Consider the following 27,239-nt stretch of genomic DNA (forward strand, 5'->3'; position numbering starts at 1 on the left):
AGATGTGTTGTATTGTCATATTCCTGTCTTTGTTGACATATTTGCCATTTTGTTGTCTACTTCTCCATCTCATCTTAATCCGTCTATGTTCTAAAAAGGCAAAACGGGTAGAAAATAAAAACGAATTGAAAAATATTGAACGCTGATGAATGTATATCCATCAGCAAACAGTAAAACAGAGTTTATCATTGCCATTATTATGTAATACTAAATTGCCCTTCAGTACATCTACATCCTATACATTAGTATTCATGTGATATGATGTGCTGATAAGCATGTAGTATGACTCACGGTGCAGTATGACTACACTAATGGAGTCAGTCACTCAGGCCCTGTTGGCCTCTAGACGCGGGTGAGACTGCCAGATCTGCTCTACGTGCAGGGCCTAATCACTAGAATTCTCCAAGCCGGGACAGAGAGCAGGGAGCAGGAACCAGGAGTTAAACCACAGCGTGGGTTTGGCAAAATACAGCGTCTTCCGTTGCCAGCGGTGAGTTAGTCTAGACCAGAACTCCTAACTGAGGATGACCTCACGGAAAGACTGCAGCTATGTCTTGTCTTGGAGGAGTGTTGACAGAGAAAGTTAGCGGCTAAACTTAGCTGCCCCAAATAAGTCTGGGAACTTGACTGAAGAGGGTAGGCGATCATTTACATGAATTCTTTATTAAGACAGATTTATAATTGGAAATATACTAGATGGGTATCATTCACAGCCTAAAAATTAAGCAGATATTACACATTCATGTTTTTCTTTCCCCTTCTGGCTAACTGCCTCCTCAGAGTATCATTCAAAAAGAAGAAACGGTGGAGGACCGTTTTTTGGAGAGAAACATAACAAAGAAAGGGAATATCCTACAAAAACTGGTCCTCAGAACTCTTACAGACGGAGATAGAAAAGTCACACAGCACATGTGAGCGAGATCAAAAATAAAGAGGCTCCAGCTGTGTGTATCACTCCTACAGAAAGACCCATGAAGCCACACAGTAGCTGTGCTTCATGGCACCAGAGACGAAACTGTGTATCATCCGCCTGGCAAAGAAAGGAACTCGGCAAAGACTAAAACACACACACTCTCTCACACACACTCCCAGATGGGACACTCTTGGGAGGAAGGGGGGGGGGGGTGAGGGAGGTTTATTGGTATTCTGTACTTGGAGTGGAGTGGTGGTGTGACGCGGGACATGATTCTCTGAGACACTGGGGACAGTGAGCAGGGAAAAGTCCACGGTGGCGCGCTTGGAGCGAATGGGAAGCACGGAGTCCTCGGGCTCGGAAAAGAAGCGCAGCACGTTGGCAGAGTGTCTCCGCCTGATATTCTCCTTCTGCCAGCAGCAGGAGTGTGTGGGTGGGTGGAGGAGTCAATGGTACAACGACAAATTAATAGGGGGTAACCTCATAACTGTCACAGGTATACAGTGGCAAGAAAAAGTGTGTGAACCATTTGGAATTACTTGGATTTCTCCATAAATTGGTCATAGATTAAATTTTAAGTCACAACAATAGACAAACATGGAAAACTAATAACACACAAATTATTGTATTTTTCTTGTCTATATTGAATACATAATTTAAACATTCACAGTCTAGGTTGGAAAAAGTATGAGAACCCCTAGGCTAATGACTTCTCCAAAAGCTAATTGGAGTCAGGAATCAGCTGATCTGGAGCCCAATCAATGAGACGAGATTGGAGATGTTGGTTAGAGCTGCCTTGCCCTATAAAAAAGATCCACAAAATGTGAGTTTGCTATTCACAAGAAGCATTGCCTGATGTGAACCATGCCTCAAACAAAAGAGATCTCAAAAGACCTAAGATTAAGAATTGTTGACTTGCAGAAAGCTGGAAAGAGATACAAAAGTATCTCTAAAAGCCTCGATGTTCATCAGTCCACGGTAAGACAAATTGTCTATAAATGTAGAAAGTTCAGCACTGTTGCTATTCTCCCTAGGAGTGGCCTTCCTGCAAAGATGACTGCAAGAGCACAGTGCAGAATGCTCAATGAGGTTAAGAAGAATCCTAGTGTCAGCTAAAGACTTAGAAAGAATCTCTGGAACATGCTAACATCTCTGTTGACGAGTCTACGATACATAAAACACTAAACAAGAATGGTGTTCATAGGAGGTTCCCACCCATCATGGTTTGGGGCTGCTTTGCTGCCTCAGGCCCTGCACAGCTTGCTATCAAATGGAAAAATGAATTCCCAAGTTCATCAAGACATTTTGCAGGATAATGTTAGGCTATCTGTCCACCAATTGAAGCTCAACAGAAGTTGGCTGATGCAACAGGAAAACAAAACACAGAAGTAAATCGACAACAGAAGAAAATACACCTTCTGGAGTGGCCCAGTCAGAGTCCTGACCTCAATCCGACTGAGATGCTTTGGCCTGACCTCAAGAGAACAGTTCACACCAGACATCCCAAGAATATTGCTGAACTGAAACAGTTTTGTAAAGAGGAATGGTCCAAAATTCCTCCTGTCCGTTGTGCAGGTCTGATCCGCAACTACAGAAGACATTTGGTTGAGATTATTGCTGCCAAAGGAGGGTCAACCAGTTATTAAATCCAAGGGCTCACATACCTTTTCACCCTACACTGAATGTTTACATGGTGTGTTCAATAAAGACATGAAAACGTATAATTGTTTGTGTGTTATTAGTTTAAGCAGACTGTGTTCGTCTATTGTTGTGACCTAGATGAAGAGCAGATCAAATGTTATGACCAATTTATGCAGAAATGCAGGTATTTCCAAAAGGTTCACATACTTTGTCTTGCCACTGTAATGGACACACCTCTTATGTGTCAGTGAGAAATACAGAAAATGATGCATGAAACATCCTCAACTAAATATGTGGCCTAAATCTCATTCACTGAATAGCTGCTAAACTCATATTGACCCGTACGGATTTATTTCTAGCCCAAATGGACAAACAGCACTGCAGGGATCTGATATCCTGATGGAGGTCATGTGCCAGTAGGACACATACAACAGGCATAGGCTGCACCCTCAATAAGTGAAAGCAGAAATGGCCAACTTTAAGTTACGGTCCATGACAGTGGCTGTACTATGTCTCCATGGAGTTGTACCTTGTCCAGAGAGTTGCTCTTCTCATGAAGACTGTTGCCAGAGTCAGTGCTGATGAGGGAGCCCCGGGAGTCAGCGTTGCGGACAGAGTTAATGTTGGGGGTGGAGGACGCGTGGGGGGAGGCTGGGGAACACAAAGACAACAGCACAGTTAAACTCGTGGGCCTGCATGTCGCTCAATCACCACGGGACAACATGAGTCGAGTGTCATATCGTTGCCTGCCAAAAGCAGACTGAATCTCACCGGTGCCAGAGATAACCCCAAACACATCCTTGTGCAAACTGTTGTCTAACAAAGTACTGGAGCGTGGAGGCGTCATCATCATGGAGTTGCCCAGGAGTGGGTCATCTCTTCCATTCTGAAAGGAAAATGGACCATTAGTAAAGTCAAACATTTACAGGTAGGGCCTTTGAGTTGTGGTGGTAGCCAGCCACTAGATGTCAGACTTACATTGTTGGACTGGTTGATGATGAATGGGGAGACTTCCTTCACATTGAGCCTGTTGACGTTCTCCTGGAGCAGACCGAATAGGGGCAGGTAGAGAGTTGCCAACCTAGCCTGCTGGCTCTGAAATAGAGATAAAGCTCTGATTAAACTTCACTGTTCCTTATGATGACTTTCGAAACGACTAGAGGAAAGAGGCGGGGAGAATTAGTCTGCTTACCTTGGAGGTGTAGCGTTCGTCAAAGGTGTGCTTGACCATCAGGTTCTTCAGCACGTGGATGGATATCTGACGGATCTCTCGAAACTCCTGCAGGGCCCCGCCCACCTCCCGCAGCAGCAGCCCAACCAGGAAGTGGTTCTTACAGAAGTCGTCTGTCAGCGAGTAGTCCAACTGGAGGTCTGGAAGGAGGACAGACAAGAGACAGACTTTAGGAGGAAGTCCTGAACCTAAACTATCTGCCCCGATGTAAACAATACCACCAGTGTAGCACTGAGCCAACCTTTGCCTTTAAATAGACTGGCGCCATTCGAATGAAGTTCAACTGCACTTGAACTCTAATGAAGATTGTAATCAGGCCACAAAACTATTTCCAACGCTGAGAAACTTTTCCAACAAGATAAAGTATTCAAACAAACCAACAACCCCAATACATGCTGATAATCTATTTGTGTAAGGATAGGATAACACATATTGGTCACAATGACTACAATTTCATGATCACTTATGATAATCGATTAGATATAATAATTTAAAAAAATACACAACAACTAAAATCAAAGAAGAGTGGTTGTAAATAATGACTTTCTAAAGTATTGCAATACAATGTATATAACAGAGATTATCAGTCAAAATAGACAACCAGACAGGAGTCATCACCTCGTACAACCATCCTGGAAGGCTCACGAGCTTACATTCTGTTTAGCTACACAGATCGGCAATTTGTCTGGTAATTATGAGTCTAAAGGAGTCGGGGACCAGGCAGTGAATAAACAGATACAGTTAGCAAGCAGGGTGGTTGTTATGGGTAACAGACCGGCAAATAAACAGAGCGTCACAGAGCATGAGGCACAAGTCAAATCAAATCACAAGTGACACACAGAAGGTGTACTGAAATGATGGTACTAAAACCTCACATCCACTGTTAGCCTCAATATGAGCTGTAATTGGTTTACATGCACATTTTAAAATGTAAACGCCTCCGAAATGTTCAATTGAAATTCAAATGAAGAAAAAAAAATGAGGAAAAAAATGGTTTGCCCTCAAGTACAAACCTATTGCTATCGTCGCACAATCCAAACCCTTGACACAGAAATAAGAACGCTTTGTAGTCCAAAGAATTAAAACGTACACACACCCATACCTTTTCTAACTCACTCATTACAGCCAATTACAGTTCATATAGATAGAGATAAAGCATAAAAATGATAATTTAGTATTAGACATGGGAGAGACAAATGAATCATTCCACATCCACGCCAAATGAATGTAATGACGCTGTTGAATGAATGACTCAATTGAGTTGTTCAAGGGGAATCTTTTGCCTATGTGGACATCATTTAAAAAAAAGGGGGGGGGGGGGGGTTCAAAGTATTTTTTTTTCGGACAGGACAAGCAGACAGCACACCTTGAACCTACCTACAGGATTACTGTATGACTCCATGTTGGGAGAAAGTAAAGCTAATTGGCAAAAGAGAGAAGAGGAGCAAAGTGGAAACAAACAAATAAGCTCTATTCCAAAACAGAGGTAGCAAGAACACAAAGAGAACAGTACATGATATACTGTAACGTGTCTTTATGACATTTGGCTGACAGAACTTGGACAGTACGGGTACTGTGCTTGAGTTCGACGAGATGCTGCTGGAGAAACGATTGAATCCAATTTCTGCTGAAACACTCTATGCCTTTGGCAGACAGCCCTCAAAACTTCATATTACAAAAGCCTTGTGCTTCTAGTTCAATAGATGTACCTCATATGACCCTGGTATACCTGCATACAGTCACTTTTATTTTGCCCAAACGATGGAAATGTGCTCACCTTGAAATCTCTGTATCCTCCCTTTTCCAAAGGGCATGGGCAGATTCAAAGGAATGTAGTGCTCGTGGTTGCATATGACACGCAGGAACTCAAACTTGAACTCAAACAGAGTCTGAAAATAAGAGCACATTAGTGTAAGAAACAAAAAGGACTAGTGGTGGACTATCATTTGTAATGATAATTATTTAATCATGATATCTACCTTGGGGTCTCCGGGCACAAAACAGTTGATGTAGTTGTTGATCTGCTTGAAGACAAAGCCTCTATCCATCAGGGTGAAACAGCGCTGTGGACACAGGAAGGAAAGGACATTCCCACATACAGTTCAGTATAGTACAGAACAGTGGATATAATCAACCTCTAACGAACACCAATACATTGTTATTATCCCGAACCGACTATAAGGAGGACCAACGGTGCTAGACTAGCCAATCAGACGGCGCCAGCTGACCTTGATGAAGACAGCCAGGCTGTGGTTGGCGTTCCGGGCTGCGTCCAGGTTGTCCTTGTACTTCTGGGTGATGTGGGGCATCATCATGTTGACCAGGGTCTCCACCGTGTGGTGGAAGCCGGCCGAGAAACGCTGGTTCCTGGACAGCTGAGAAACAGAGACAAGCTGTTACTGCCAGAGCTGTTATTGTGAGTGGTGTTACTGTCTGTGGTGTTACTGTCCGTGGTGTTACTGTCCGTGGTGTTACTGTCCGTGGTGTTACTGTCCGTGGTGTTACTGTCCGTGGATGTTACTGTCCGTGGATGTTACTGTCCGTGGATGTTACTGTCCGTGGTGTTACTGTCCGTGGTGTTACTGTCCGTGGATGTTACTGTCCGTGGATGTTACTGTCCGTGGTGTTACTGTCCGTGGTGTTACTGTCCGTGGATGTTACTGTCCGTGGTGTTTCTGTACATTTTTTATTTGATTGAATGACCTTTTTGGTTAATATTACAGTAGAGGCTAACACATGAAATTCATATACAACACTAATTTCCAATGTGGTGCTTGAGGAGAGAAAACAACAATAACAACAACAACTCGCTGTTGTGTTTCTGATCCCACCACAGCTATTCCCAGAGAGAGGCCATCCTAGTGAACCACCACAAAACCACAGCAGAGGGGGGAATCCTTAATGGAGTGTCCCTGTTTCCTCTGTTTAGTGTGGCACACTCCTAATGGTTCCTACAGCAGCTTCCTGATTATACACGGCCATGCCAGAGAGGAAACTCAGGGCTATGGTTGGTTAGGAGAGATTGCTGTGGGTAGCATTGAGGCGGTGGTTAGTTATGGCTGTGCTTTATTCTGTGGGAGGAATGTAGCAGCCCACATGGCTGTGCATGTTAGGAGCTATCACCGATAAGCTGACATTTCTATAAAAAGAAAAATGAAGACTTAGTTGGCTTAGTAAAGTGTCACATCAGACTTACCTTGACTTTACTGCTCTCAATCAAGTACTGGGCCATGGACTTTACTAAGGCTTCAAAGAAATACCAGGAGTACTACGAAACAGAAATACGGAAACAAATACAAATCAATGCCAACATGAAACCGGATGCAAATGTCCATAGACTCCTTTTCCACACGGATGCTGTGCTATCTATTACCTTGAGCAACTTGTTGCTGGTGAGGAAGTCTGTGGAAGGCTTTAGAATTGCAGTCATGGCTTTGGCCAGCTCCTCATGTACTGTTCTCGTGGTAGTGGCTGTGTATGGCTCGGTCTTAAACACATACTGAACCAGGAAAGAGACAAAAATAAAAAAATAAAAAAGCTTTTCTAGAAACTGTGCCATATGATAAATGGACCAGTATGACGATTACCTTGACATATGATCGTAGGTAGTGCTCCAACCCCTCTTCGTGGCACTGGGCAACAATGTGAATCATGACTCTGAACAGGGCAAAAAGCATGTGTAAGAGTTGTGCAATAATAACATGTTTGTGATTAATGTCTCAATACTCATAGTCAATACTCACTATGGCTATGTCCATAACGGCAGCCTATAGCTTCCCTACGGGCCCTAGTCAAATGTATTGCACTAGATGTATTGCACTAGGGAATACACTAGGGCACTAGGGCAGCCTATTCCCCATATAGCTTCCCTATGGGCCCTAGTCAAATGTATTGCACTAGATGTATTGCACAAGGGAATAGGGTGCCATTTGGGAGCCAGACTACTGACCTGGTGACGTTGACGGCCACCTCCTCATGGGTGGCACTTGTCAACACCCGGAACAGCTGGTTGAGAGTGGTGGGCAGGAACTTAACCATCACGTGACTTTCCATAGCATGAAGACTCTGAGGTGGGTGGGGGGGGGGGGGGGGGGGAGAATGCAGTAAATAAGATGCTCAAGGCATTGTGTTTTTTTGTGCTCCCCTCCCAGCCAAAACGCTGAACCTGCAGAATATCATCCACAAGCACATCAAGCGTCTAGACAGGGTTAACTGAATGATCAGAATTGACTTAAAATCGATAAAACTATTCTGAGGGGAGATAAAACAAGGCTACATGAGAACAAGAATCAGCTTCAATGTAAATGCTTGGTGGCGTACTGTAAACATTCCCTCCCATCCTGGCTCTAATCAGTCTCGGGAGTCTATGAGGGGGTGAAAGTTCCATCCCACATCCAAAAGAGGCGGAAAAAAAAACAAACACAAGCTTGCGTAAGAGGAAACGGAAGTCGCACAGAATAACAGGACACACCTGAGAATAAGCATGTGTTAATCACACACACACAAACACGTCTATCCTGGAATGAGGCAGAGCGGGGCACTGGTGCATCACTGGCTATTTAGGATCTTAATTTGATCCAGTTTGCTACAGCAGGAAAATAATCCCGTGGCAACAGGAAATGTGAAATATGTGGATTATAATTCATGGACATTTTTGTAGGGGTTGATACGTTTTTTATAACAGAAGATCAAGTGTAAAATGTCAAAGTGGAAATGAAAAAAGAAGCCTTTTTAAACCCCAAATACACAAAGTTCCCCTGCAACAAGGTGATCAAATTAAGATCCTACATTTGTAGGGGCTGCTAACACAGCCAAAGCCAGCCAAATCATTTGGCAACCTGCCAGTGAAATGCTCTCTGCTAAATCCTGATCTTGTGTGACCCTCTTGCCATTGTTTGCGTGCTGTGGACTAGTGTGTTTACATGAGCACCCCAGAGATGCATCTGAAAATGTCGATGTCCACACGGGGACAATGGAGAGAGCGCCTGTGGACTAGAGCCTAGGGTCATGTTAGCATTGTCCCACCCCGGGCCTGAGGAAACAAGCACAGATTTCTAAACATCCTGAGGAAATCAGAGTGATGGGTGACAGGTGTTGGGGAGAGAGATGTGACAAGTGTCATTTCTGTCAGACCCAGAGGTGCCACAGTTGCTGCTTTACCTTCAGATACTTGACCAGCTCTCCTGCTGCCACCTGGGCTGCAGACTCTGTGCTCTGACAGTGGGCAAAGAAATTGTGCAAATGTTGATCCTACAGAGGAAAGAAAAAAGGGAGAGATGTTAGAACACAAGATTTCCAGAAAAGACAGTGGAGAACAAGCCTTTAAGAATCCTGGGTCAGTTGTGTCCCTGAGCTTATCTGTGAAACGATACCAACCTGAGTGTACACCGTGGAGACGAGGTGAGTGGACACCTTGAACAAAGGCTTCCCTCCATCCACCCATTTGATTTCAGGATGCTGCTGCGTGAGACATAGGACATATTTTAATCAGAAAAACAACGACAGTGGTTATCATTGGTTATGTACTGGATCACGCTACATGTATTGGTGATGTATTTAAAACGGCACTCTGTGATAGGGGTCACTGTCGCAATGCCACAAGAGGGTAGGACATACTTAAAACGTTGCTTGTTAGGGGGAGGTAGTTGCAGAAACATATACAAAATGAAAGGCATTTAAGTTTACCGTAAGTTGATCCAAAACAACACTGAGAACAGATCTAAAGCTCAACATTAAGTTGAAACTCACATCAGTAAGTAATTCAGCCATATATTCTCATGCAATTAGCTTAATATTGTTTGGTCACACTGTTGTACGCTTTCACCTTCCCTGATTGGATAATTACATCTCACACAACCTTGAGGCAGACAACAAGTAATCCCCACAGTGCCAACTCTAATTTACAGGCAGGGCACTACACACAAAGGTTAAGTCTGTGGCTCACGGCTCTACTTTCTTTCACGGCCAAAATAGGTTTGATTTTACTGATCTAAAACGACTGGATAGGTTTAAATCCGATTGCTTTAAACCCATTATGTTCTTTCAGTCTTGTGGTGATGAAGGACGGGGCGGCAGGTAGCCAAGTGGTTAGAGCGTAGGGCCAGTAACCAGAAAGGTTGCTAGATCGTATCCCCGAGCTGACAAGGTAAAAATCTGCCCCGGAACAAGGCAGTTAACCCACTGTTCCTAGGTCGTCATTGTAAATAAGAATTGGTTCTTAACTGACTTGCCTAGTTAAATAAAAAAAAAGGGGAAAAAAAGGAAATGAGCCACAGAAAGGGAGAAGGAAGCCACAGTGTGTGTGTCAGTGGGAGTGAAGGGAGCGCTACCTTGCTGACACCCTCCTGACAGCTGAGGTAGCCAGCAGGCAGGTTGGCAGCCACGGGGACGTGACTCTCATTCATGATCACCCTGCCATCCTTCAGCAGAGGCAGCCAGGCGTAACCCACTGGGGAGAGACAAGGACAAGAGACAGGACTGTCAGTCTGCCCACAGACAGTGTCATACGCATAGAATTAGGAATTAGAATACTAATTCATTTACTAGGATCTCTATGGTCACGCCCAACAGTGACTCAGCACTGGGAGAATAGGGAAGAATGGAAACTGGCACAGACACAAATCGTTATACTGGGGAGGGCAATGGAAAGAAACAGGGTGGATACAATGAATCTGCATGGCTTAACACTGGATCTAGGCCTTGTGGGCTGTATCCTAGGTAGGGTTGAAAAATGTCAGTCCCGGTTGGAGGATTGCCTGAAATCAGGAGGGATTAAGTAGGAAATCTGGAATGCTCCAACCAGGATTTCTGAAGAAAACAAACAAACAGGGAATTTATTGAAAATTCACAGAATTTTGCAACCCTAATCCTGGGTCTGGTGTCTACCTGCAAACTGGATGTAGTCTATCACAGTGCCATCCGTTTTGTCACCAAACCCCCATATACCACCCACCACTGCGACCTGTATGCTCTCCCAAACCCACTGGCTCCAGGTCATCTATAAGTCTATGCTAGGTAAAGCCCCGCCTTATCGCAGCTCACTGGTCACCATAGCAACACCCACCCGTAGCACACGCTACAGCAGGTGTATTTCACTGGTCACCCCCAAAGCCAACACCTCCTTTGGCCGCCTTTCCTTCCAGTTCTCTACTGCCAATGACTGGAATGAATTGCAAAAATTACTGAAGCTGGAGTCTTATATCTCCCTCTCTAACTTTAAGCATCAGCTGTCAGAGCTACTTACCAATCACTGTACCTGTACACAGCCAATCTGTAAATAGCACACCCAACTACATCATCCCTATATTGTTACTTATCCTCTTGCTCTTTTGCACCCCAGTATCTCTACTTGTACATCATCATCGGCACATCACTCCAGTGTTAATGCTAAATTGTAATTATTTCGCCTCCATGGCCTATTTTTTGCCTTACCTCCTCTTCTACATTTGCACATACTGTACATAGATTTTTAAATGTTTCTCTTCTTTTGTGTTATTGACTGTACGTTTGTTTATGTGTAACTCTGTGTTGCTGTTTTTGGTCATACTGCTTTGCTTTATCTTGGCCAGGCCGCAGTTGTAAATGAGAACTCGTTCTCAACTGGCCTACCGGTTAAATAAAGGTGAAATAAAAAAAGAAATACCTTGTGTCTCCACCACGTCTCTCTTCTTGGTGCTGGCCTTGCTGTTGCTGTCACAGCTGACGTGGAAGAAGGTGAACAGCAGATGGTGCTTCTCATTGAGCTGGGTGGGAAGCTCCATCTTAAACTGAGGGACAGGAACAAAAATATACACCTTATGAGTTAGCAAGCATACATGCTGCCACTGCTTCGTCTGCTCACTAATCATGACTGGAGCGCTCTGTATAAAGATGGCCAGGTTGGCTTGTTATTACAACGTACCTCATCATAAAACTCCGGGCTGTGCTGGTGATGTAATACTGCAGCAAATGCATTTTTGGTAAACAGGGGTCCTCCTGGTCGACCATAGATGCACTGTGGGTAATAACAACAGCATGTTCACTCCCCTAAGTAGTATGCAGTTCTTCTGCTACCAAATGACACTGTGGCTTCAGGAACTCTGCCAGAAGGAGTCACATGACTAGGAGCTTACCTTGAGCGAAACAGCCTCCTCCTCATCCGAGTCCTTGAACTCGATGCAGACAGCTATGTTTCTAGCCTGAAGGGAGAGAGAGGAGACAGACAGAACAAAGCTGACCTACTTGAAGATGCTGGCGGGAACACATTTCTGCTGTAACTGTCTAGAGCAAAGTTTCTCTCTCAGTTAGAGAAAGTTGGACAAGTTACCTTACCTTACCACTACTATGCAGTCATATGAAATGCAATAGCAAATAGTGGAGTTTACCACATCAGTGTACAGAATGCGTCAATATACAGTTCATGATTTGAAATCCACGTAAATGTACAGTATACATCATTTGATCAAACAGGTCAATGTTTGTGACTATACCTTTGTGAAGGATTTTTGGCTGTCGTACTTCAGGTGCCTGGGGTAGACATAGAGGTGATTGTTGTAGATGGTGAACGGCTGGGAGCACTTGGCTATGCAGGGAACAAACTCCTCCACTTCAAAGAAGATGTTCGTCTTCTCACTGCTCTCAAAAGTCTTCACAGGAATGTAGGATGAGGTAACACAACCTACGTACATGCAGACACAGAACAGACGGGGGGGGGGGGGGGGGGTCAAATAAACAGCCGATAGACAATCAGACCAATCTGACGTGAAGAGAAACAGCTTTCATCTTTCATGTTCCCAGTGTGAGCTGAGTTTTGGAGGGCTTACTTGTCAAGTCAGGGGCAACATTGTCAATGGTAACGTCTAGGTTTCCTAAGATGACAGGGAGCTTGGCCATCTTCTCTGGCCTAGGGAGGAGAAGCAAAATAAGCAGCGGTTAATGCCTTTGTTATCATCTACCTAGGAGGACCTGATGGAAAACAGGCTAGCCGCCTGGAAACTACCCTGTGAACAGACAGAACCCAAGAGGAGAAACCAAATATTTGTAAAGGTGGGGAAACATCTGGAGTACAGGCTTTCATTGTGAAAGAGAATCTCTGACCATCTAGTCTCTTTAGCCAACAAACCGCTATATGGGATTCAGCTTAATAAATACTCACTGTTAAGAACACTGTAAATTCAACATTTCTGTAAGATATAGTACTTCAACAATTAAGTACATTTTCAATTCCATTAACTGCAGACAGTAGGAGAGTTACTAACTTTCTGAAGTCAGCCAGCAGTTTGAACATGTCGTCGTTGGACAGCTTGTTGCTGTCCTGTCTGTAGATGGCGGAGAAACGGGCACTTTTATCCAGCGTCCCCGATGCATCTTTGAACAGAGTCCTGCAGGGAAGGAGAGATGAGAATCATTAAAACCCAGGTCTGTTTCCAGTAGGTCTCTGGACAAAGATCTGCTGATGTTCCTGTCAGGTTTTTTCCCCCTGGTCTGGTATCCTGTGACACCTTTATTCTCTTTCCAGACACCATGGGTACTGAGCTTTTCCACAATTCATTGAAGAGTGATACATTCACCAGTGCCAAAAAGGGAAAAACAGACATATGAAACTCCCTACTCTTTACTGTGCCTGGGAATAAACGCAATGTTTTTTTTGTTTTTTAAAAACTTTACAAGTCTTTTTCATTTAATCTCGACATTTTGTACTCTCTTCTTTCAAAGCGATGCCTTATTCAGTAGATGTTGCTTACATATTGTCAAATTTCTCTAATGTTGAAAATATATTCCAAAAGGTAAAACATCTGTCAATAATCTCTTACTATAAACATCATTTCAGGTTAGTAACCGAATAATACCTGGCGGCCCATCCAAAAGGCATCCTGTACTGGCCCAAACGGCTGCAGGCCAATTTGGCATTTTTCAGGACCTTCTGTGCCACCTGGTGGGAAAGAGGAACCGTGTGTAAGTGAAACCACGCTGGTCTGACAACACAGACAGAGGTGATGGTCAGCACTCCAGCATATCTCATAGCTCTGAGGCCGGCCAATCTCCACAAACAGGCACGGACACACAAACACATACGCAAGCGTACACAAACACATACGCAAGCGTGCACAAACACACGCACCTTGAAAATGGTCCCTAATGTATTTCAGATTCTCTCTCTAGGATCCCATTACTGCTCATTGTACCCCCTTTAACAGCACGTAACCAGATTTGTATAGCCAAAACCAATGCTTGTGGAGTGTTGTTGTAACCAGCCAGCACTTATGACATGGATGATTCTCTCATTTGTTATGTGTGGAATAATCAAATGAAATCTGCTGAGCGTGGGGGAATTGACTGTTGCGTTTTGTGATGCTGAGGCCTGGTACAGAGCGTACCTTGGTGGAGTCTGAGCTTTTCATGTAGGGCTCAGCACAGTGGGTGATTCCCCCCTGCAGGACCTTCTCAATGCGAGCCACCAGAAAGATATCTGGGTGTGGACACGTTACAGAGAACACTCCCTGTGGAGACAGAAAACCAAGTCATAACAGATATGAGTGAACCTCGAAAACCACATTGTCATATTGAGAGGTTAATAGCTCAAAAGATTGTATAGAGATTAGTGTCTAATATCTCTTCACCTGTCTGGGGTACTGCATGGCCCCCTCAGGCAGGCCGTGGACCCCCCTCTGCGCCCCCGGCAGAGCATCCCCTCCCCCGTTCATGTACGGGCTGCTGGGGTTGGGCACTAGCTGTCTGACGGACGGGTGATTCAGGTCCACGTAGAAGTCCGACGAGATCTTCCTGCTGTTCTGGATGTCAAACAGCGACAAGGTCACGTAGAATGGCTCCACCTGCAAAATGAAGCAAAAGTGTAAACAGTAGAGTCTGAGAATGAACCTCCTGTCTAGTCTACGCCATTTATAAATGAGCACTGATGACATAGTGAGCCAGAAGGTTGGACAAGGGACTGACAGTGTCATTATGTCAAGTTTCTGTATCCGTCAGGTCTGTATCTGTGTGTCCGTCAGGTCTGTATCTGTGTACCTGTCCGGTCTGTACCTGTCCGGTCTGTACCTGTCCGGTCTGTACCTGTCCGGTCTGTACCTGTCCGGTCTGTATCTGTGTGTCCCCGTCAGGTCTGTATCTGTGTGTCCCCGTCAGGTCTGTATCTGTGTGTCCCCGTCAGGTCTGTATCTGTGTGTCCCCGTCAGGTCTGTATCTGTGTGTCCCCGTCAGGTCTGTATCTGTGTGTCCCCGTCAGGTCTGTATCTGTGTGTCCCCGTCAGGTCTGTATCTGTGTGTCCCCGTCAGGTCTGTATCTGTGTGTCCCCGTCAGGTCTGTATCTGTGTGTCCCCGTCAGGTTTGTATCTGTGTGTCCCCGTCAGGTTTGTATCTGTGTGTCCCCGTCAGGTCTGTATCTGTGTGTCCCCGTCAGGTCTGTATCTGTGTGTTCCCGTCAGGTCTGTATCTGTGTGTCCGCCAGGTCTGTATCTGTATCTGTGTGTCCGCCAGGTCTGTATCTGTATCTGTGTATCCGTCAGGTCTGTATCTGTGTATCCATCAGGTCTGTATCTGTGTATCCGTCAGGTCTGTATCTGTGTATCCGTCAGGTCTGTATCTGCCAGGTCTGTATCCGTCAGGTCTGTATCTGTGTATCCGTCAGGTCTGTATCTGTGTATCCGTCAGGTCTGTATCTGTATCTGCCAGGTCTGTATCCGTCAGGTCTGTATCTGTGTATCCGTCAGGTCTGTATCTGTGTATCCGTCAGGTCTGTATCTGTGTATCCGTCAGGTCTGTATCTGTATCCGCCAGGTCTGTATCTGTATCCGCCAGGTCTGTATCTGTATCTGTGTACCCGTCAGGTCTGTATCTGTGTATCTGTCAGGTCTGTACCTGTGTATCTGTCAGGTCTGTATCTGTCAAGTCTGTACCTGTGTATCTGTCAGGTCTGTATCTGTCAAGTCTGTACCTGTGTATCTGTCAGGTCTGTATCTGTCAGGTCTGTATCTGTCAGGTCTGTATCTGTCAGGTCTGTATCTGTCAGGTCTGTATCTGCTGTACCTGTGCATCTGTCAGGTCTGTATCTGTGTATCTGTCAGGTCTGTACCCTTCACGTCTGTGCCTGTGTATCTGTCTGGTCTGTATCTGTGTATCTGTCTGGTCTGTATTTGTGTATCTGTCTGGTCTGTATATCTGTCTGGTCTGTATCTGTGTATCTGTCAGGTCAGTATCGGTCAGGTCTATCTCTGTATCTGTCAGGTCTGTATCTGTCAGGTCTATCTCTGTATCTGTCAGGTCTGTATCTGTCAGGTCTGTATCTGTCAGGTCTGTGTTTCTCTGAACAGGTTGACATGTTCTCTTGGCACTAGACAGCCTGCTGTTTGTGACAGCAGGAAACTGCCCTCCATTAGACAGCGCCTTCCTTCATTACCGTGGCTCTCGGCTGGTTACTATGCCAACCCAGTGCTCCCTCTTGACAAAGACAAACAGCAGTGATGACATAGGCTAGAGATGTGATCCCTCCACCCCTCTCTTTTGCTCTCTAAACCATTCTCCAGAGCAGATACTATACACTACGATGATAACACACTGACTGTACACATTGAGCACTGACTCATTGAGGACTCTGAATAGGACATCTGGCTTACGTTTGTTGTTGGTCCCTCCTCATTCTCCGCTACACAGCTTTGCAGGTTGAAGGCCAGGTCATTGCAGTTCACCAAAATGCGCTTTCCAAACTTCTCTTCAAACTGCTTTATATCAGGCTCAATCCCTGAGAAGTCAAGTTTCTAAAGATACAAAAAAAGGGATTTTGAATCAACATTTGGAGCTGGGAGGGATTGTGAAATACCTTTTGGGAGACTTGATAGTTACTAACCTGTGTGTCAGGGTCCAAGGTGAACAGTTTCAATCTGGTCTCGTTCCTCATTTTCGATTCAATATCTCTTGCACTCTGGGGACAAGAAATTGAAACCTCCTTAAGCAAAAGGTTTTCAAATTGAACTGCTTTTATCATTTGAGAAATGCAGACTGTTCTTCAGGGCTGACACATGGACATGTGCTCCTAGGAGACAGTCAGATGTCCACCTCAGAGCCCAGGCTGTTCCTGGAAACCCCAGCCGTTGAAGTCTGCACAAGCACTGAGTACTTCAGCAAATGGCCATGGAAATCTCATACTGTAGCTTTTCTCTATAGGAACTTATTCGATTTTGGTTCCACTCCTTTTCCTTGGCCACTTTTCAAACAGCGGGAGCTGTCATCTGTCTGTGTATGTCTAACCATAGATAGAGAATATAAAAATAAAAAAATGAAATGAGGTGCTTATCTAAACACAAGCAGAGTTAAAGCTAAATAAATATATTTTTGTAGAGGCAGCTACACTCCTCTGAGAGGCCTGACTGGCTGCTCCCTACCTCCCATGGTGAAGTGATTTCATGGTGCAACTACATTATGTCTCATGTGAACAGGCCCTGTAGGGCCCTTATGCTTGAGGCAGGGCATTAGTGAAAAGACAGGACCTACCTGAAAGCTGTCCATACTCCCCAACGAACCATCTGCCTTTCCCAGCTCATCATCTGCAACAGAAAAGAGTGCAGAGCATTCACTGGAAACAGAGCCATCACATGGTTCAACAAATCCACTATTTCATAGGTTACAACTCCATTAACCACACCTCTTCCTTAAATCGCACGCTACCAACACTTAAGTAGAGTAAACAGTGACTTAGACTGCCCTGAGAACAGAGTAGGCCTCAGATCAGATCCTAGAGCCCCTGGAGGTACCAGGGTTGTTTCCCCCCTAGGAGAGCGTGATTAATAAAAGCTGAGGGGTTACTGAGATTAGCGGGGCTCTTTGTGCAGACATGGCTCTTTCCTCCTGGCTCAGGCCTGGGATCAGACAGGAGGGGAGTATTAAAAACCTGGGTGGCCCTCTAGCTACAGCACCACCACAGACCAGGAGGAGGAGGCGTCTGGGAGGTGTGTGGGCGTAAACACAGAGTTCAGATTGACTGGTATTGTGTGCCACATAGACATACAAGAATGCTAATGCTGTGCATTAGCTTGTACAGGATCTAGTCTATGTATTTATACCACTGTCCTCTCGGAACTACCTCCTAGGCGTTGTTAAACTACTCTGAGCCAACAACACTCAATTAATGTGGTGCCTACGCCATCAATTTGAGCGGCAGGTAGCCTAGGGGTTAAGAGGTTGGGAAAGTAACCAAAAGGTTGCTGGTTCGAACCCCGAGCTGACTAGGTGAAATCTGCCGATGTGCCCTTGAGCGATGCACTTAACCCTAATTGCTTCTGTAAGTCCCTCTGGATAAGAGCGTCTGCTTAAGGACGTAAATGTAAAAATGTAATACGCTAAAACAGGGTTATTTACATGGGAGTGTGATTAAAGGGTGCAGGCCAAAGACATCCTCTTCTCTGTGGCATACTGTAAACTACAGACTGTAGAACAGGCCTAAGTACACCTTATTTACACATTCCTTTCCCCGACAGGCGGATAAGTGTACTGCAGTGAACCCTGGGATGTTTTCTTTCTTTTACTGGCACTATGAGAAGCACAGTATCCTTGTACTAGGGGTTTTGTAGGTGGATGGTGTTTTAAACAGAATTCACAAGGAAATCTAATGCCCGTCTATGTCTCTCATTACCTCCCATCCCATGAACCCACGTGAGCATGCACGCACACAGACACAGCACACAAACACACCATCGTGGATGTCCCCGTTCCGCTTCTCCTGCATGGCGATCTCGAAGCTGCTGTGGAGGATCTTGTTGAGAGTGCTGATCCAGTCCTCCATCTCTCCCTCGCTGTCTGCAGCCAGCAGGTACGTGCTCTTGTCCTGCATCTTCAGCTCAAAGGCAAAGCGCCGCACCTTGTTATTCTGCAGACAGACACACAGAGGGGGAGGAAACTCGGTGAGACCATCACTGTCTATGTAGCGCTGGAGTGGAAGGTGCTAAGGGATAGCAACAGTTTGATTAGAGAGCAAGGGTCAACTACAAATACCGAGGGACGTGCTCTTCATTAAAAAAAAACTAAGCCGTAGCATCACACAAAACAACATCAGTTGTGCTGACTTTTTGAAAAGAGGACGATGACAGTGTGTGCAGGTCGAGGGTGCCTGTGTTTCTTACAGTCGAAAAACAAAATACCCAACTGTGAATCAAACGTTCCGATCCACCGTCCCAAGTTAACTTCCAATATTTAGTCAGGTCACCAGAAGGCAGCTCCTGTTAGTTTTCTGATTTATTTCTTGAAGAAAGCGTTACTGAAAACAACTCCTATCCTCTCCCTCATTGCACATTTCATCTAGTCACACACTAGGGTAAGACAATACGAGGAAACAGTCAAACTGGTATGTGTATATATTTGACAACGATAGCATCATCGTCCATAAATCCTATATTTACGAAAGCCTTAAAAAGTGTTTCTTTGTGATAGTTAAAAAGAGACATGGAGGAGTAGGGTGGAAGAGTGAACACACAGCGTAAGAGTGAACACACAGTGGAGCAGGGCGTAAGAGTGAACACACAGTGGAGCAGGGCGTAAGAGTGAACACACAGTGGAGCAGGGCGTAAGAGTGAACACACAGCGTAAGAGTGAACACACAGTGGAGCAGGGCGTAAGAGTGAACACACAGTGGAGCAGGGCGTAAGAGTGAACACACAGCGTAAGAGTGAACACACAGTGGAGCAGGGTGGAAGAGTGAACACACAGTGGAGCAGGGTGGAAGAGTGAACACACAGTGGAGCAGGGTGGAAGAGTGAACACACAGTGGAGCAGGGTGGAAGAGTGAACACACAGTGGAGCAGGGTGGAAGAGTGAACACACAGTGGAGCAGGGTGGAAGAGTGAACACAAAGTGGAGCAGGGTGGAAGAGTGAACACACAGTGGAGCAGGGTGGAAGAGTGAACACACAGTGGAGCAGGGTGGAAGAGTGAACACACAGTGGAGCAGGGTGGAAGAGTGAACACACAGTGGAGCAGGGTGGAAGAGTGAACACACAGCGTAAGAGTGAACACACAGCGTAAGAGTGAACACACAGTGGAGCCGGGTGGAAGAGAGAACACACAGCGAAGCAGGGTGGAAGAGAGAAAGTATTTCCATATGCGCAACAAAAAGCGTGGTGCTGCCAGGACTGGAGCTGAGCTCTTATAAAAAGGGACTGGGTCTGCTGAGGGAGTCAGTCAGCAGCACTGGGCCCGAGCTGTGGAGTTGACCTACGACCCCCAAAATCAGCCAGCCAGAGTGATGTCACCGCCTTAGGTGGGCCTCAGAACCTCCCGATGCTGGTGATTCAGTCAGCCGCCATAAACTAACCACCGTAGTTGAGTAATGTTAGAGTATGCATCCAGGCGTTGATCCTTATGGAGTTAACTTAAAATGTCCAGGAGAGCTAAGTGAGGGAGGCTGAGGTGCAGTAATTCCGCTGTTGTGTAAACACCCCCCCCCCCCCCCCCCCCCCCCCAAAAAAAAAAAAAACATTGCCGGAACATTCCTAAATAAATCATGGACTGAGTTGGCCCACGTGGGAGTTCTGATAGAGCACTGCATTACATTAGGCCATGCTTCAGCCACCATGGTTATTATTACAATAAGGAGGAGCCTTTCATCCTGCAAAGAGGGAGGAGGATGGTAGGGAGGGTCATTAGCTCAAGACCAATAAAGTAAACAGTAGATACGGGGGTGTTTGGGATAGGGACCAGAGTGGATTCATCACCACGGGATTAATAACCAGGGTTATTAGAGAGAGAGAGAGGAGGAAGACATTTTCTATATATTCTCAAAATAACACGTTAACATTGAGTAACAGTTTTATACTTCGAGATATGAGCAGAGAATCGCTCTACTGAGCCACATTAATGTCTGTAGGTTGTGAATCCATCCTTAACGCAGTGCTATTCAAACTTTTTCAGCGGGGACCCCATGTTTTTTTTGTACCAGAATTTCAGATGGGCCCATTTTTTGGCTAGCCCACTGCAGTTCCCCCCACGACCTGACTTTGTATACCACTGCCTTAACTTCACCCTTAAGCAGCAAGGACTCCAATGATGCAAATGAGTGAAATATGCAGGCCTGGTGTTTAGGACAGAGGTGGATTTTTTTTTTAAAACACCCATTTGTCAGACTTCAGTAAAAGTAAAGATACCTTAATAGAAAATGACTCAAGTAAAAGTCACCCAGTAAAATACTACTTGAGTAAACGTCTAAAAGTATTTGATTTTAAATATACTTACGCATCAAAAGTAAATGTAATTGCTAAAATTGACTTAAGTATCAAAAGTAAAAGACGGCACAAATGTCTTGTTTTTTAAATTAATGGACAGCCAGGGGCACACTCCAACACTCATTTGCAAACAAAGCATGTGTTTAGTCCGCCAGCTCAGAGGCAGTAGGGATGACCAGGGATGTTCTCTTGATAAGTGTGTGAATTTGACCATTTTCCTCTCCTTCAAAGCATTCAAAATGTAACAAATACTTTTGGCTGTCAGGGAAAATGTATATGGCGTAAAAAGTACTTTTTTTTGGGGGGGGGGGGGGGGGGGGGGTGTAGTGAAGTAAAAGTTGTCAAAAATATAAAAAGTAAAGTACAGATATCACAAAAAAAACAACATAAGTAATACTTTAAAGTATTACTTAAGTAATTTAAACCACTGGTTTAGAACACAAAGCCTTGGTAACTCAACTCCATACATTACGCAGAGGGAGATGAGGATCTTGGAAGCATCCTCTGGTTCTCTCATCATGGAAAGTTTGAGCAGCACTGGGATGGGAAGGATTATGATGGGGGTGTAAGAGAATGGCTGGAGACAGGACACCAGACCTGAGATCTGAGATCCTCCTAGTGGGAGAGGCTCCTTCAGAGAGATGGCCGGCAGGCAGCTGGACAGCCTCAATAAGTTTGTGTGTGCGCGTGTGTATGTATTCCTGTTCATGTGTGTTGGCCTATCATAAAAGAGCAGGGCAAAGCGTGCTGAACGAAACTTGGGGCCAGAGGGGGAGTATGACGTCACTCCATATGCCAATAATTGCAGAGTTAATCAAGAGCAGATCCCAAGACCAGCTGTTGTGGTTTACAATGAGGAATATTATCTTGCCCATATAACGCGAAACCTCCGAAAAAATCAAACACAGAACTGTCCAGAGTGGAGTTGATTGCATACATAGACAACTGACAGGAAACAGAATTGACCAAACTACTTTTGTTTTTACGGAGGCAAAGGCACCACCATCTTTGTTTACTTTGTGGAGGGACACATCTGGTTGGCTAAAGTTAGCTAGCTTGACCCGCTTTCGGATACATACGTACGTACCGTACATTAGGGTTGCAAAGGGTCAGAAACTTTCCGGTAAATTTCCAGAATATTGGCAGAAATTTTCCATGGGAAGTTAAGCCATGGAATTTGGGGAATTTTGCTTAAATTCATCAACTAAGTTAGCTTATAACAGTGAACCTTTTTTGTGGCATATTTTGGTTAAACTATACCCAATTCAATGGAATTGCAACCCTCTGCATGCACAGTGCATTCTTCCATCACATGTAAAGCTGATTCTCAAGATCTTGCACACTAACAAGATGCTATTGTGCCCACACTACTACACTGTCTGAGCCAAGGACTACATGCTTTCTGGTAAGTTTTGATTACAATACTGGGTGGGGTGAGTATATTTTATATGACATACATAATTTTTTGTTTACTAGTAAATAGTAGCCTGCAACAAAGTGTGTTGAAATCATATCTAACTTGTTTACAATCTGCTAGTTAGTCTCATCAGCCACCTCCATCATCCTCCAAATCCCACCAAAAAATGTATCTTACAAATGAGTTGTTTAATCTAACTGCTTAACTATTTATTTGTACATGGAATTGTATGTGTTGTTTTTTTACTCACTCAGGTGCGTCACCTGAGTGGGTTGATTCACTGATGTGGTCATCCTGTCTGGGTTGGCGCCCCCCAGTGGGTTGTGCCATGGCGGAGATCTTTGTGGGCTATACTCAGCCTTGTCTCAGGATGGTAAGTTGGTGGTTGAAGATATCCCTTTAGTGGTGTGGGGGCTGTGCTTTGGCAAAGTGGGTGGGGTTATATCCTTCCTGTTTGGCCCTGTCCGGGGGTGTCCTTGGATGGGGCCACAGTGTCTCCTGACCCCTCCTGTCTCAGCCTCCAGTATTTATGCTGCAGTAGTTTGTGTCGGGGGGGTAGGGTCAGTTTGTTATATCTGGAGTACTTCCCCTGTCCTATTCGGTGTCCTGTGTGAATTTAAGTGTGCTTTCTCTAATTCTCTTTTTCTCTCTTCCTCTCTCTCTCTCTCGGAGGACCTGAGCCCTAGGACCATGCCCCAGGACTACCTGACATGATGACTCCTTGCTGTCCCCAGTCCACCTGGCTGTGCTGCTGCTCCAGTTTCAACTGTTCTGCCTTATTATTATTCGACCATGCTGGTCATTTATGAACATTTGAACATCTTGGCCATGTTCTGTTATAATCTCCACCCGGCACAGCCAGAACAGGACTGGCCACCCCACATGTGCTCTCTCTAATTCTTTCTTTCTCTCTTTCTTTCTCTCTCGGAGGACCTGAGCCCTAGGACCGTGCCCCAGGACTACCTGACATGATGGCTCCTTGCTGTCCCCAGTCCACCTGGCCGTGCTGCTGCTCCAGTTTCAACTGTTCTGCCTTATTATTATTCGACCATGCTGGTCATTTATGAACATTTGAACATCTTGGCCATGTTATGTTATAATCTCCACCCGGCACAGCCAGAACAGGACTGGCCACCCCACATAGCCTGGTTCCTCTCTAGGTTTCTTCCTAGGTTTTGGCCTTTCTAGGGAGTTTTTCCTAGCCACCGTGCTTCTACACCTGCATTGCTTGCTGTTTGGGGTTTTAGGCTGGGTTTCTGTACAGCACTTTGAGATATCAGCTGATGTACGAAGGGCTATATAAATACATTTGATTTGATTTGTTTTCTAATCTTTACAGGAAAATGCCACGGGCACTACTGATGTGTGGAGACATTTCACTGCAGCTAATGTAGAAGGAAAAGCTGTGTACATTTGCAAATACTGTGTCAAATCATATGTGAAGAATGCAACAAAGATGCAGAATCATCTGGCCAAGTGCATAAAGTTCCCTCAGAGCTCACAACAAGCCTCTGACAAAAGTCCCTCTACTTCTATTAGAGGTGTAAATGATGAATGAGACATCTTATCGATAGCAACAGCTCATGGTCCTCCAGGAATCAGAAGTTTTTTTGACTCAATAGAGGAACATAGTCAGAAAAATGCTGATGAATGTCTTGCTCGAGTTGCGTATGCAACTGGTTCACATCTGATGCTCACAGGCAATGTGTATTGGAAGAGATTTCTGAATATTCTTTGCCCAGCATACACCCCTCCAACCAGACATGCTTTATCTACTAATTTGCTGGATGCAGAGTTCAACAGAGTTCAAGTGAAGGTCAAGCAAATCATAGAGAAAGCAGACTGTATTGCAATCATCTCTGATGGGTGGTTGAATGTTCGTGGGCAAGGATTAATTAACTAAATCATTGGGATGGAGATGCAATATGGCAGTCGTGTGAACATATCTCATCAGCCACCTGGTGGAAGGGACTTTGTGGATCTGACTTTGTTTCCGTGTTGTCTCCATCATCCTCCAAATCCCACCAACATCAGCCACCTCAGAGTGCAACTGGTCCTTGTTTGGGAACACACACACCAAAGCACGCAACAGGCTGACCATTACAGGGGTTGAAAAATTGGTGGCCATCTGGAAAAATGAGGCTTTTTGAGCCTGACAACGAGACATTCTCGGTTGGAAAGTGACAGTGAATATGAGGCATCAGAGTCTGATGTTCAAGAGGTGGACATTGAGGAGGTCAAGGGAGAAGACATGGAAGCCTGAGAGGAAGACAACCTAAGCTTTAGTTTCTAGACTATCATTTTACAGATGTATGTTTAAAACGTTTTTGGGAGATGCGATGGATCATTGGGTATCATTCAATATTCCCTTTCTTTTGTTGTTCAGTGAAATCATCCCATGTGAAGATTCAACTCATTTAATTAAAGTTCAATTCGTAACTAAGTTGTTTTTAAAAATGTATATTGGAAGGATTTAATAATTTGCCATTATATTATTTGCTATCTATTTATAAAGGAAAGGTGTATGTTTCTGTCTCTATATGATATGGTAAATATATCCAATGCAATAAAACATCTACATTTAAATGGTATTAATAGGCATATATTTCCATTAAATTCCCAATTATTCCCATTAATACCACCGGAAGGTTTCCACCTCTGAATATACCACAAAATGCGCAACCCTACTGTACATACAGTGGTTTCAGAAAGTATTCACACCCCTCCACCTTTCCCACATTTTGCTGTGTTACAGCCTGAATTTAAAATGGATTACAATTAGATGTTTTGTCACTGGCCTACACACAATACCCAATAACGTCAAAGTGGAATTATGTTTTTTTGGCCTTCTTACAAATGAAAAGGTGAAAGGTCAAAAAAAGTTCAGGAGTAAAAATGTCCTTAACAAGTCACATAATAAGTTGCATGGACTCAGTCTGTGTGTAATAAATGTGTTTAACATTTTTTATGACTACCTCATCTATGTACCCCACACATACAGATATGAACTTCAAACACAGATTGAACCACAAAGACCAAGGAGGTTTTCGAATGTCTCACAAAGAAGGGCATCTATTGGTAGATAGGTTTAAAAATAAATAAAAAAGCTTACATTGAATATCCCTTTGAGCATGGTGAAGTTATTAGTTATACTTTGGATGATGCACTAATACACCCAGTCATTACAAAGACACAGGTGTCCTTCCTAACTCAGTGGCCGGAGAGAAAGGAAACCACTTAGGGATTTCATCATGAGGCCAAGAGTGACTTTAAAAGAGTTAGAGTTTAATGGCTGTGATAGGAGAAAACTGAGGATGGATCAACACCATTGTAGTTATGCCTAGTATACTAACCTAATTACCAAAGTGAAAAGGAAGCCTGCACAGAATAAAACATATTCCTAAACATGCATCCTGTTTGCAACAAGGCACCAAAGTAATATTGCTATTAACGTGGCAAAGCAATTAACCTTTTGCCCTGAATACAACGTGTTATGTTTGAGACAAATCCAACAACACAATAGTGAGTACCACTCTTCATATTATCAATCATATTGGTGGCTGCATCATGTTATGGGTATGGATGTAATCGTTAAGGACTAGGAGATTTTAAAGATAAAAAAGAAACGGAATGGAGCTAAGCACAGGAAAAATCCTACAGGAAAACCAGGTCAGTCTGCTTTCTACCAGACACTGGGAGAGGAATTCACCTTTCAGCAGGACAATAACCTAAAACACAAGGCCAAATCTACAATGGAATTGCTTACCAAGAAGACAGTAAATATTCCTGTGGCCAAGTTACAGTTTAGACTTAAATCTCCTTGTAACCTATGACAAGACTTGAACATTGCCGTCTAGCCATGATCCAACATTTTGACAAGCTTGAAGAATTTTGAAAATAATAACGTGCAAATATTGCACAATCCAGGTATGCAAAGCTCTTATAGGCCCAAGAAGAATCACAGCTGTAATTGATGCCAAAGGAGTTTCTAACATGCATTGACTCAGGGAGCGGAATACTTATGCAACTACAATGTTTGAGTTATTTAATTTGTATTAATTGAATCAAATAAATTAAATGTATTTTTTCTCCCACTCTGACTGATTGTTGACAACAACATAAAATAATTCAATCAATTTTAATCTCACTTTGGAACACAATAAAATTTGAAGAAATGCAAGTGGTCTGAATACTTTTGCAAGGTACTCTATACATTAAAAGTTGCCATAATATATATTTTTTAAACAGCAATATTTTGAGCAACCTTGGTTATGGTTGTAGAGCACAGGCCATAAACCTACCATTCAAAACCTCAGATGGTCGATGAAGAAGAGAAAGCGTTCACCACAATCTATACACTGTGCAACACATTTGAACAAAAATGACAATAACAAAGATATATACCTACAGTATATGTTGAGAGGAATATTAAGGAGGCTGAACTGTTGCCAATGGCAGGGAATCATAACTGAGAGGTTACAAAAGTCATCAATCTTTTGCAATCATAAAGATGACAAAGTGGTACAATATTAGAGCCATCTCAGGCGGAAACTTCCCTCCCTTTCTGTGGAGACATGAAACAGGGAATCAACTAGGTTTCCCCTCCAACTGGACAGAACCCAGGTGGATTATTATCTTAGTGGCCCCTTTAGTGTGTGTGCGAGGGGGACAATGATAGAACATGGGAGGGTAGGTATGCTCAAGTAACCTCTCCAACTTCCACTCCCCTTCAGACCAAGTACACACAAACACACCCTTCTCAAGGGACCCTCCCTCTCGTCTGGTCACATAAAAGGCCCTTTTGTAGGGCAGGAGGCCCAAGCCAAGCTCTCCACT

General features: G+C 44.3%; 1 protein-coding gene across 4 annotated transcripts in view; it reads right to left on the minus strand.

The window, feature by feature from the left end:
- LOC110520150 (dedicator of cytokinesis protein 9) overlaps nt 1-27,239 on the minus strand; it is a 122,912-nt gene that overhangs the window by 13,702 nt on the left and 81,971 nt on the right. For 2 of the 4 annotated variants that reach the window (XM_036974532.2, XM_090229853.1), the window contains exons 8-34: nt 18,466-18,640; nt 17,269-17,321; nt 16,625-16,699; nt 16,395-16,535; nt 14,384-14,596; nt 14,141-14,263; nt 13,613-13,695; nt 13,022-13,144; nt 12,587-12,666; nt 12,254-12,441; nt 11,897-11,962; nt 11,686-11,778; nt 11,428-11,551; nt 10,115-10,233; nt 9,162-9,245; nt 8,946-9,035; nt 7,735-7,850; nt 7,373-7,442; nt 7,159-7,284; nt 6,982-7,053; nt 6,014-6,160; nt 5,765-5,848; nt 5,563-5,674; nt 3,747-3,925; nt 3,533-3,649; nt 3,326-3,440; nt 3,084-3,205 (exon numbers count right to left, since the gene is read on the minus strand). In XM_036974532.2, the coding sequence (XP_036830427.2) occupies nt 3,084-3,205; nt 3,326-3,440; nt 3,533-3,649; nt 3,747-3,925; nt 5,563-5,674; nt 5,765-5,848; nt 6,014-6,160; nt 6,982-7,053; nt 7,159-7,284; nt 7,373-7,442; nt 7,735-7,850; nt 8,946-9,035; nt 9,162-9,245; nt 10,115-10,233; nt 11,428-11,551; nt 11,686-11,778; nt 11,897-11,962; nt 12,254-12,441; nt 12,587-12,666; nt 13,022-13,144; nt 13,613-13,695; nt 14,141-14,263; nt 14,384-14,596; nt 16,395-16,535; nt 16,625-16,699; nt 17,269-17,321; nt 18,466-18,640 (3,090 nt within the window). The remainder of the gene's footprint in view (nt 1-3,083; nt 3,206-3,325; nt 3,441-3,532; nt 3,650-3,746; nt 3,926-5,562; nt 5,675-5,764; nt 5,849-6,013; nt 6,161-6,981; nt 7,054-7,158; nt 7,285-7,372; nt 7,443-7,734; nt 7,851-8,945; nt 9,036-9,161; nt 9,246-10,114; nt 10,234-11,427; nt 11,552-11,685; nt 11,779-11,896; nt 11,963-12,253; nt 12,442-12,586; nt 12,667-13,021; nt 13,145-13,612; nt 13,696-14,140; nt 14,264-14,383; nt 14,597-16,394; nt 16,536-16,624; nt 16,700-17,268; nt 17,322-18,465; nt 18,641-27,239) is intronic. The other 2 variants (XM_036974525.2, XM_036974524.2) reach the window with 1 other exon arrangement.

Source organism: Oncorhynchus mykiss, chromosome 3 (genome assembly GCF_057628025.1).
Source record: "Oncorhynchus mykiss isolate SJ-2025 chromosome 3, ASM5762802v1, whole genome shotgun sequence".
NCBI lineage: Eukaryota > Metazoa > Chordata > Actinopteri > Salmoniformes > Salmonidae > Oncorhynchus > Oncorhynchus mykiss.